A 12,141-nucleotide genomic window follows, 5' to 3' on the forward strand; every position below is an offset into this window, starting at 1 on the left:
AAACCCACATACTTTAGGCTTAAACTGAAAGGACACGCCTCCTTAATGTAATTTCAACACTGTACCTGAAAATACGTGGGAGAGCCCACCTGGTGGCCATAATCGTTAAGGCGTCTGACACTGTGGTTAGCCGGTTCGAGTCCTGTTGATCGAAAAAACATTTCACCATCAGAATATTGGCCGGCAGGGTAGGAGAGATGGTGGTATACAATTTCTAATCACTAAATTGCGTGACACAAGCCTGGATTAAATTCCAAACCTCTCCGCAGTGCTCATATGGAGTGAGGGCATATGACGCTGTTGATGGTGATTTGTCCGTCAGTTGGAGACGTTAAGCCGGGCAGATCCATTTGTGCTATTCAATACGAGTAGGCTATGTGCCGGCACCGGGTTTCAACCTCTCCCTTGCTAGTATCACATATCACGTGATTCATTTCATCTCATTAACTCCTCTGATGAGGTTTACGTCAGGAAGGGCATCCGGTCATAATAACTCGCTACGGCAGATTCATCTCACCTCATACCCGAGACCGTAGAGAAACGGGACACGGATTGGACAAACGAACAAACCTAAAAATACGTGTGAATCATGCTGTAAGAGAGTTGAATGGAATTGACCAAAGATCGGTTTAAAAGAGGTGATTATTTGGTAAATTGATATACCAGTCTTTCTTCTTTTAACAGTAAAATAAAGGACCTAATAGGTATAATTAATCAATGTCATTGTTATTTCGATGTGCTTTTAATTATTTTACTTATCTCCTGCCCATATTACCGTTTCGGCTGCTAATTTAGGCTACATTAATGCATCGGGGTAGTGTAGTGACGTAAGATGGCGGCTGTCGAACGCTTTAGGGTTCAGAATCCTGCTGCTCATTGCCGGTCTGTGGTTATGTCTCGTGATTTTAATATGTAACCAGTCAAGTGATGAGCCATTTTAAAAAAGAGTTTAGGGCGGCGATATTTGCTTTTTAGTGACTAGCTACAGTTGCTACACATGAGCACCAACTCGACGTACCGTACCGGTGACATACAAAATGTTCAGGTCTCCTGATAAGCACACATCTGCAAATAAGCAATTAAGCTTGGAAACGCATCATGACGCACTGAAAACCAGCACTTTTTTGCGTAAGTTTGAGAAGAGAAATCAGTAGGTACGTGGCAGAAAAAAGCCTCGATCAGTAGTTCATCAAGATTATTTTGAAGAACAAGTGGTAATCTGAGATTAATAGAATTTCGAAGATGGCGCTCACTTTGAACTGATCGCAAACGGACATGCATTTTACACGGAGTTTTATCGCAAGCAACTGAAGAGAGTTTATGAAGTCTTAAGACGAACCTATCCTGCTTTAACAGTAGAAAGCGCTGATATAGTGCAACAAGACAATACACATTTAACAATATTAATTCCAAAGAAAATGCTGGAATTTTACGCAAAAGAACTGGTACCTCATCCAGCCCACAGCTCAGATGTGCCTTGTTATATGAAGTTAATTCCATAGCATGGCTTCATCTCGTGAAGGAGACTGTTGTGATTATCTTGTAGATGTCCAGAATACCTGTGGAGATTCTTTTCTCCCAAAATACAAGGGTTGGTATCGCGAACAAATTCGGATACGGTATCGGCAGACTTTTAGGAAGATGGTCGGATTCTCTAGAGGACTCTGTAACATTGATGCGAGGAGATAAGAAGTCGGACACTGATCCATCGAAGTAGCTTTGAACAGTTCTTAGAGGAAAAACATTTCGGCATAACTTATTTTTCGACATTATCAAGCATTTGTTATACTATGTAGCCTCCGTGGCTCAGGTGGCAGCGCGCCGTCCTCTCACCGCTGTGTTCCGTAGTTCAAATCGCGGTCACTCATGTGAGATTTGTGCTGGACAAGGCGGAGGCGTGAGAGGTTTGCGGGTACTCCTGTTGTTCCTGTCATCTTTCATTCCAGCAACGGTCTCCAATATCATTTCATTTGCCAGTTAATAATCATTGCCCCAGAGAAGTGCGTCAGACTTCGTCAGCCGGCACAGTTCCTATCCTCGCCGCTAGATGGGGGTTTGATTCTACTCCTGAACCGGTCGAACAGGCTGTGGATTTTCATTTGTTATACATACAGGATACAGTCCTCACACGTAGAAGACATGGTCCCTTTATTTCCATGTTAGAACTCATTTTCTACAACACTACAGCACTGATACCAGGGATACAGCAAGGCCTCGCCAGTTCAAGTATTTTAATTGTGGACCGAGGAGATGTTCTTAGCTACAGGAAGAAAGCGCACAGTGAGAAGACCTAGTGGTTATCGAGCCGCAGTTAGGTAGACCCGCCCGCGTACATGTGGGGGAGTAGCGGCTTACGTTACAGATGAAAGTATTAGAAACGCCCCTCGTCCAGGAGCAGCAATAAAATGGGAATGAAAATGATAAATGTTACCATCCAGAGACCAGCGGTATAGTTGTCCCTCTAGGTTGTGCAACTCCCGCCCACTGCACGTCTTCCACCTAGTGACGAGGTCAGTGGCTACTTTGTGACAGGCCGGTGTTATGGACTGCATGGCATCGTTCTTCAGCAGCAGTTTGTTCATGACGCGGCGTACAGACAACCACTCCTCGCCATCCCTAGAACAACAAAGACAGAGAGTTCTAGAACATTCGAGTTTTTAACTTGTAGGACGGTGGTCCAATATTTAAGGTAGAAACCACAACGATGAACACGCAGAAGAACTCATCCCTTAATTAAATGTTCAACGGATTTGAAGGTAGAATATACTTCTTCCGAGGACCTACTTGGTCGAAAGCGATAGCTATGTGGGAAACGATAAGGAAAGGAACGTGATTGTAGCGGGTGATCTCAATTTACCCAATGTCAACTGGGAAGGTAATGCGAACCACAGGAAGCATGACCAACAAATGGCAAGTAAGTTAATATGGGAAAGGCATCTGATTCAGAAAGTGATGGAACCTACTAGAGGGAAGAATATTCTGGATGTGGTGCTGGTAAAGCCAGATGAGCTCTATAGAGAAGCCGAAGTAATAGATGGTATTAGTGATCACGAAGCTGTGTGTGTGGTAGTTAAAAATAAATGTAAAAGAAAGGAAGATATTAAAAAGGGACTATTAGGCAGTACCATATGGCTGATAAAACAGGCATGAGGGAGTTTTTAAAAAGTAACTATGATCGGTGGAAAACGGTAAATAAAAATGTAAACAGACTCTGGGACGGGTTTAAAGCAATTGTTGAGGAATGTGAAAAAAAGTAAGGTGGTAAGGAATGGTAAAGACCCACCGTATTATAACAGAAGTAAAGCGACTAAGAAGGAGGTGCAGGTTGGAAAGAAGTATAGTTGTAAATTGCTGCGGAAGTAAAGAGAAATTAAAGGAACTTAGGAAATTGTATCTTGCAAAGAAGTCAGCTAAGGATAACACGATGTCAAGCATAATTGGTTGTCATACAAATTTTAGTGAAAAATGGAAGAGTATGTATATGTACTTTAAGGCGGAAACAGGTTCGAAGAAGGATATTCCAGGAATCATTAATGAACAAGGGGAGTGTGTATGCGAGGATCTCCAAAAGGCAGAAGTATTCAGTCAGCAATATTTAAAGATTGTTGGTTACAAGGATAATGTCCAGAGAGAGGAAGTGACTAATGCTAAATAAGTATTAAAATTTACCTATGACAACAATGATATTTACAGTAAGCTACAAAAGTTGAAAACTAGAAAAGCAGCTGGAATTGATTAGGTTTCGGGGGAGGTACTAAAGACAATGGGTTGGGATATAGTACCATATCTGAAGGATTTATTTGATTATTGTTTGCAGGAAGGAGCTATACCAAATGAATGGAGAGTTGCTATAGTAGCCCCTGTGTATAAAAGAAAGGGTGATAGGCATAAGGCTGAAAATTACAGAGCAGTCAGTTTGACATGCATTGCATATAAGTATTCTTTCTGGTTATATTAGACATGTTTGCGAAATTAATAACTGGTTTGATACAAGGCAGTTTGGGTTTAGGAAATGTTATTCCACTGAAGCTCAGCTTGTAGGATTTCAGCAAGATATAGCAGATATCCTGGATTCAGGAGGTCAAATGGACTGTATCGCGATTGATCTATCTAAGGCATTTGATAGGGTAGATCATGGAAGATTACTGGCAAAAATGACTGCAATTGGACTTGACAAAAGAATGACTGAATGGATGGCTATGTTTCTAGAAAATAGAACTCAGCGAATTAGAGTAGGCGAAGTTTTATCTGTCCCTGTAATAATTAAAAGAGGAATTCCTCAAGGCAGTGTTATTGGACCTTTATGTTTTCTTATATATACCAATGATGTGTGTGAAGAAGTGGAATCAGAGATAAGGCTTTTTGCAGATGTTATTCTGTACAGAGTAATAAATAAGTTACAAGGTTGTGAGTAACTGCAAAATGACCTTGATAATATTGTGAGATTGACAGTAGGCAATGGTATGGTGATAAACGGGGTTAAAAGTCAGGTTGTGAGTTTCGTAAATAGGAAAAGTCCTCTCAGTTTTAATTACTGCGTTGAAGGGGTGAAAGTTTCTTTTGGGGATCATTGTGAGTACCTAGGTGTTAATATAAGGAAAGATCTTCATTGGGGTAATCACATAATAATATGGTTGTGAATAAAGGGTACAGATCTCTGCACATGGTTATGAGGGTATTTAGGGGTTGTAGTAAGGATGTACAGGAGAGGGCATGCAAGTCTTTGGTAAGGCTCCAACTTGAGTATGGTTCCAGTGTACGGGACCCTCACCAGGATTACCTGATTAAAGAACAGGAAAAAATCCAAAGAAAAGCAGCTCGATTTGTTCTGGGTGATATCCGACAAAAGGGTAGCGTTATAAGAATGTTGCAAAGTTTGGGCTGGAAAGACTTGGGAGAAAGGAGACGAGCTGCTCGACTAAGTGGTATGTTCCGAGTTGTCCGCGGAGAAATGGCGTGAAATGACATTGGTAGACGAATCAGTTTGAGTGGCGTCTTTAAAAGTAGGAAAGATCACAATATGAAGATAAAGTTGGAATTTAAGAAGACAAATTGGGGCAAATATTCGTTTATTGGAAGGGGAGTTAGGGATTGGAATAACTGACCAAGGGAGATGTTCAATAAATTTCCAATTTCTTTGCAATCATTTAAGAAAAGGCTAGGAGAACAACAGATAGGGAATCTGCCACCTAGGCGACTGCCGTAAATGCAGATCAGTAGTGATTGATTGATTGATTGATTGATTGATTGATTGAATCTAGTCTAATTGCACTCATTCTTGCCAGTAGTCTTCCATGATCAACCCTATCGAATGCTTTAGAGAGATGAGATTGACACACGAAGAGCGTTATCTACAGTCGTATAACGCATGCGTGTACCTTGCCGTGCTCACGCGGGCGCACAGCATTGTGGACAGGCAGCCGATGAGCGTACAGTGTGCTATTCAACGTCACTGCGGCGAAAGAAAGAGGACAGAAATCCATGCCACTTTTAATTTACGTTGTTAGAAATAAATTCTTTACGTTCATTGTGGTTGATGTATTTTTACTGGATTGCAATAAAGAGCTAGGCCTACAACTTCAAATATTTTTGTATTGTACATAATGAATGATAATATTGACTATTATATTTTAAGAGGTGCTTTAGAAACGTTTCTAATATATTATAAAGTGGATAAGCTGTGGCTTGTGCTTGCTTATCAGATAAACTCGCCAACAATCGAACCATGCTTACCGGGAATAACATCAGTTAGGTTATTATTTGAATGTGGATAGATTTACATTGTTGTTGGATAGTATATATCTATGTCCTCACTCGTGATGAAACTTCCTCACCATCGGACACCTGGTACGTTTTAAATGCTATTTTCAGGAATTCAGTGGACAGAGAAAGTCACATAACACTACAACACTGTGCAAATTCAAGCCGTAAACTTGTTGAATTATGTAAATATATTACGCTTTGTTGAATGGATAACAAGATGTTACTTTTTAAATAGAAATACTGTCATTGCCATCCAAGGAATCGTAGCTTGCTCGGTTAAACCGTGTTTGTAAATTATAACGTGCCCATTTTCTCTGAGTGTATAAATATAAGAAAATAACACTGTTTATATCGAGCGCAATATAAATCATTTCTTGAAAAGGTCCGTTTTCTTGCGATTGTTGTACCCATCAGCACTTCGCTGAGTAGTGGAGGAGAGCTTCGTTGTCACAATCGAACGTCACTGTGACGTATGTTGCTACGTAAGCTGCCCGGCCGCACCTCTGATATAGGGATTATGTTTTCAAATTCTTAAATTGTATTAAGGGGTTCATGAAATACTACGCAATCACCTACGTAATTGCCGTGAAACCGGCAGCAACTTTTTTTAAATTTCATCCAACAGAACAACTAAAAATTCAGAGGTGTTTATTTTGTAAATCCGACGACTAGTTTTGGATGTATGAAAGGGTTTCATACGTGCAGGCATTACTCACGCCTTGTCGATAAACATACGAGTTTTGACAGACTGTGCGCGATGTTAAGTCGTTGAAAAGGTGGAGAATGAAACAAGGCTCCCTAAAACAGCTCGCATACGGCCACAGTACTGTACATCCAGCCTTTAAGGAGGACCAGAGAGCCTAATATTTGCATCCATTGTTTTCCAATGACCATGTCATTCATTGGATTTTGGAGTTGTTTATTTCGCCGAGGACAATAAAGCACTGTGTTTGTCGGCGCCCGCCCGAGATAAGGGCGAGGCGTGAGTCACGCAGCATCGCTTTCTGTCTACTGAACCAAAACTTTTCCTCGGATTTGCCGCTTGATTATTAGTTGTTCTATTTGCTGACAGTAGTATAGTCCTACCATGACGAATATAAGACCAAGTGTAATTACTCAGCCATTGTAGCATGGTAGTTTGTGGTCCCGCCACTGCAAGCACTGTAAGAGGTTATATCCGACACGTGCTCCAGTTGTGCCGGCAAGCCGGGTAGAGAAAAGTGCCGGAGAAGTTACTGTGCGAGCTATTTCAGTGAAAAAGTTTAATTTTCTTTGCTTTCAGTTCAAAATCTCAGTTTATTGCGTGTTGTGTACTGAGGCTTGATTAATGTTATAGGATAGAAATCAATTTGAAAAATGGGCCAGAGCTATTCCACGGAAGGATACTGAGTTAAGGCATAACATCAGACTTTGTGATTTTCATTTCTTTGATGATTTCATAGTAAAATGAGATAATTTAATAGTAAATCGTGAATTTACAATCTCGAACATCCGCCAAAACTTCACGCAAGCTTTAGAAAGTCCAGTTACCTTTAAATAGTTAATGGTTATTTCTTTTAATATTCATCTGTATATGTGCACTCCAGTAAACTGTGCTTTCCACAACTTGTGATGAAGGCTATAGGTTTATTTCCATGTTCCTTATGATTTTTTTTTCATTTTACCCTGTCGTGGTATTTTAATTGTAATCTCACATTGTGTTTTAAAAGACAGTGTATATACTTATCAGTTACGGAGTAATACATTTCCTCTGGCATCATTCCTAAGACCAGCTGATCGATGCTGTGGAGCTTGCCCACTATAACGCTCCCTGGCGGAGCGCGCTTGAACTCGAGGAGTCCTCACACTTGTTCTTATATTCGTCATGGTCCTACTTTAAAAAAGAACTCGCTACGGTAATTACCTACGTGATTGAGACGAATTCTGAGCCCCTTAATACAATTAAATAATTTTAAAAGAGAATCTATATTTTTAACGGATCGGAGATGGACAACGTAGTTGAATAACCCCGTATAAGTCACTCACTCGTTCCCCCTGTGAGTGGGGGTGGTAGAATCATACCCACGGTATCCCCTGCCTGTCGTAAGAGGCGACTAAAAGGGAGCGTGGGTTGTTCATGGTGCCCGACGGTATTAGAGCACACAAAGAATAGGAAGGCATTCATTTTGACGCCCTCCGTGGCCCTTGTCTTTCTTTGGCCGATGTCTTCATTTTTCAAAGTGTCTTTTCTTTTCTCTCTGATTAGTGTTATATACAGGGTGATTGCCTACTTCTACTTCCTCTTAAAGCAATAATCACCACCACCACCACCCACTCGTCAACAAATTCACACATTTCTGGAGGGTTGAAATTTGGCAGAAGTGTCGCTTAAGCTGTTTGTTCCGAGATTGTGTAATTAAGGGGGTGAAATAGAGTGAGCTCCACTAATTACAATATTTAATTCTCACACTTACCACGAAGCTAGAAAGCGGCTTTTTTTTTTTTTTTTTGCTAGTTGCTTTACGTCGCACCGACACTGATAGGTCTTATGGCGACGATGGTATAGGAAAGGCCTAGGAATTGGAAGGAAGCGGCCGTGGCCTTAATTAAGGTACAGCTCCAGCATTTGCCTGGTGTGAAAATGGGAAATCACGGAAAACCATCTTCAGGGCTGCCGACAGTGGGGCTCGAACCCACGATCTCCCGGATGCAAGCTCACAGCCGCGCGCCTCTACGCGCACGGCCACCTCGCCCGGTAAGCGACAATTTGGCAGAGATGTTTTAATTAGGGAAAGTGAAGATGTTTCATTCCGATGCTTCGTGATTAAAGGGCTGAAATGTGGGTAACTACCCTAATTACAATATCATCCATTCTCAGACTCCCCACAAAGGTAAGGCGAACTGCTCGACTAAGTGGTATGTTGGGAGTTGTCAGACGCATAAGCTTCAGTGGATGAAGATAAATTTGGAATTGAAGCCGACAAAAAACAATTGATAAGAAATCTGCCAGCTAAAAGCAGATCAGTGATGAATGCTATGCTGCAGCTGAACCTCATCCAGCCCACATGTTGTTTGATGTTCCTTCATGAAAGTGAAAGTAGTGCGGCCGGCGAGACAGCCATTTGTCTGCCGCGCGAATGAGGGTAGCTATTCTGCCCGATATTCCACTGAATAATCCTCTTCTTTATGATGACGTCTGCTGTCAATGTCAATTCATCCTTCCTTTTTGTTTACTCCTCCATCACTGCACTATGCTCACCCGGTTTCCTTTCCATTCTTCCTTGCAATTATTCTTTTTTTAAATCTATTGTTCTGTAGCTTCCTCTTCTCTTATTTTATTTATTTCTAAACTTTTGTTGACCTCTTATATCTAGCTTCTTCTTGTCTTTTTCTTCCAAAGGTCTATCTTCAGGGTGACCAGATGTTACGCTTTTCGTAGGATACTTGTTTTTTAACCCCTATCCTGCAACACGCGTTAAGTACCGAATATCTTTAAAATATTTTAATATATCCTGCTAAAAGTCCTGAGAAATACACTTTTAACTTCTGTCTTGTATTTCAGAGGGCATAATGTCAAAACCCTGAATTATGAACTACAGTAATTTTTTTCTATTCTGTACGGTGAAGGTGGATATGAAATCTTTCCTGTTCTTGTTTCCGTGGAAAGCACCCGTTTGCAAGCCACACGGTGTAATCTGACAGCGATCGTGGCTAGCTTAAAATGTGAATTCTCAATTCTGATAAACGGTTTGATCACAAAGAGTGCTGCCCTGAATTCTGTTACTTCCTTCGTGGATAACGACAGTTGTTGCTAGTAATACGTTTGGTTCGCTCACTGCCAAAAAATAATCACGGTGGTTTGTGTTCTGAGTTGGGAAATGCACTAGAAATATACGTACGGTAGACCAAGAAGAGTATTTATGAACCACAGCTATTTTCTTGTGTGTAGTAGTCAATCAGGTTTTATGATCTTTTACTGGGAGGTAACTGACGAAAACGAGGGCTTTTGGACCAGACGAATGAGTGGTTGAACGCGTGGCCACATTGCTAGGGAAAACCCCCCCTCAGAATTATAGTAGGTGAAGTGTAATGATTGAGAGGGAGGGGGTCCCGCAAGTCACTATTATTGACCTTTGTTTTCTTACATATAAATGACAAGCTTGTACAGGTTCACAGAGACACGAAAGCGTTCTTTTTAAGAGTAACAGTTGAGGGAGGAGGAGGAAAATTAAACCACTGAACTCATCTAACAAAATTTATACTTCATCCCTTCTCAACTGTACCCATTCCAGAAACTAGGGGTCATGTGACGCGACAAAATGTGTGACCAATAAACAACCGTGTCTTATTAGCAGCCATGACCGGGAAAGACGTGTCAGCTGCACTACTTGTTCCAACAAATCGAAGAACTTCCGATAGCACTTAATAGGTAAAATGCAGTTTTGCATACGGCTTAGTCCAAACCTTCCGCTCTTGTTTCTTCTTCTTCTTTACCCGATGTTAACCTGACTGAACGCAGGCTCGAGATCAATTATATAATTCTCTAGTGGAGCAGCTTTATACAGATTATCACTCATGGAGGAGCTACTTACCCACTTCTGAAAATTTTTATTTCTCTACCGATTTTCTATTTTGTCAATACTCCTTTTAAATCTTATAGTTAGGCCCTTAAACTGTTTCTAAGCCCTCACACCTGGTCCTGGCATTTTCGCGTGATTTCGATGTTGTCCTCTTATAAGATTTATTTCACAAAATGCCCAAATTAGCAATATTAAAATCTGAATCTGTATTGAAAATCCCAGTAAAAACGTCCAAAGTAAATATGGTTAAAAATGACCAAATTAGGAACAGAAAGAGGCCGAAATGTCACTAGTGGATTTTTCGAATGATGTGTGGCTTATGTAATACTTCAAAGTTGCGGTGGTAGAGGTGGTGATTGTTGTTTTACGAGGAAGTGACAACTTGGCAATCATCCTCTACAGAACACTAATCAGGGAGAAAAAAATGGAAGGGATCCGACACTTCGAAAAATGAAGGTATCGGCCACAGAAAGACAAGGGCCACGAAGAGTGCGAAAATGAAAGACTCCCTAGGCCTCGAGTGCTCTAATACCGTCAAGGTCGGAAAAGAACAAGAGCTGACCAAAGGAGGTCGGACAGGATAGATGAACGTGAGGAGCCTGGCACAAGTAAGTGAAAGCAATGCCAGAACTCAGCTAAGGACCCCGTGGCCGGCAATCCACGCTCCTAAGTCGAGAGCTCCTGGAGCCCCTTTTAGTCACCTCTTACGGCCCCACCCTCTCGAAATGGCCAGATCTAGCCATTAATTTGGCAACCCTGGTGAGATAGTAAGCCGTTCTTTGAAGATGGCCATAAAACTTCAGTCATATTTTTCTAATATTGTCTGATAATTTCTCAGTGTGCTTTTCATCCACAATTTTGCTAGGGATTTTCCTTTCTTGTTTTTCTTAAGTTTTACTTAATGGTTTTTGTCCACTGATCAACGTTTCTGATGCGTATGTAATGCTTCAGGCTTAATTACAGTGTTATACGGTTTTAATTTAGCGTTCCGAGGTTTTGTTGTACCTGTTCCATGTGTTTCTGTAGTTGTTGGGTGGATTGAGTAGGTCAACAGTTTCTGTTGTCGGTCCCATACCCGAATAAAGGAGGAGGGCAAAGGAGGAGCTAAAAATATCTTAAGACAAGCTCTACAGCTAAATACCTTAGTTGTACTATTGAGACAGATTAAAATCGACCTCTCCCATATCTTCAACTTACTGGTATTATTAATTTATGTACTGTAATTTCTAAAACAAATATGCTGAAAGATGGTCTACCCCTGTGGATGGCGGCAGTAGAATACACCCAGGGTATCCCCTGCCTGTCGTAAGATGCGTCTGAAAGGAAAGGACGAAGGAATGTAAGGTGGTGGTGGTGGTGGTGGTGGTGGTGATTATTGTTTTAAGGGGAAGTAAAACTGGGTAACCCTCCTCTAACACTAATCAGAGGGAAAAAATGGAAGGAAGATATGACGATATCAACGAAGGACATGAAAATGAAGGCCTCTAGTGCTCTAATACAGGATAGATGAAGAGAGAACAGGGAGCAATGGCAGGATTGCCTCCTCTTTATCCGGGTATGGGACCGACAAGCAGGGGAAAGTGACAAGTGGAAGCACAGGGGGTTTGTAACATCCACTATGAGGATGTATCGGTGTTCCGCATCTGCTCAAGGCTTAACGTCTCACGAACACTGCGGTCGACAGGCGGACGCTAAACGAAACCAACCACAGTTTATTGACTTCCTGTGTATTTCATCCACTGTGATGTTTTTAATTTGTGTAACTTACGGATTGTTCACTTCATTGTCACTCTTTATAAATGGGGCTGGCAGAAGTCTC

At 41.3% G+C, this 12,141-nt stretch overlaps 1 protein-coding gene across 1 annotated transcript in view; it reads right to left on the bottom strand.

The window, feature by feature from the left end:
* Window positions 1-12,141, bottom strand: part of sad (Cytochrome P450 family protein sad) — a 70,688-nt gene that overhangs the window by 36,353 nt on the left and 22,194 nt on the right. Inside the window, exon 2 of the mRNA XM_067155105.2 lies at window positions 2,432-2,616. Within this exon, the coding sequence (XP_067011206.2) occupies window positions 2,432-2,616 (185 nt within the window). The remainder of the gene's footprint in view (window positions 1-2,431; window positions 2,617-12,141) is intronic.

This window comes from Anabrus simplex, chromosome 10 (genome assembly GCF_040414725.1).
Source record: "Anabrus simplex isolate iqAnaSimp1 chromosome 10, ASM4041472v1, whole genome shotgun sequence".
NCBI classification, from domain to species: Eukaryota; Metazoa; Arthropoda; class Insecta; order Orthoptera; family Tettigoniidae; genus Anabrus; species Anabrus simplex.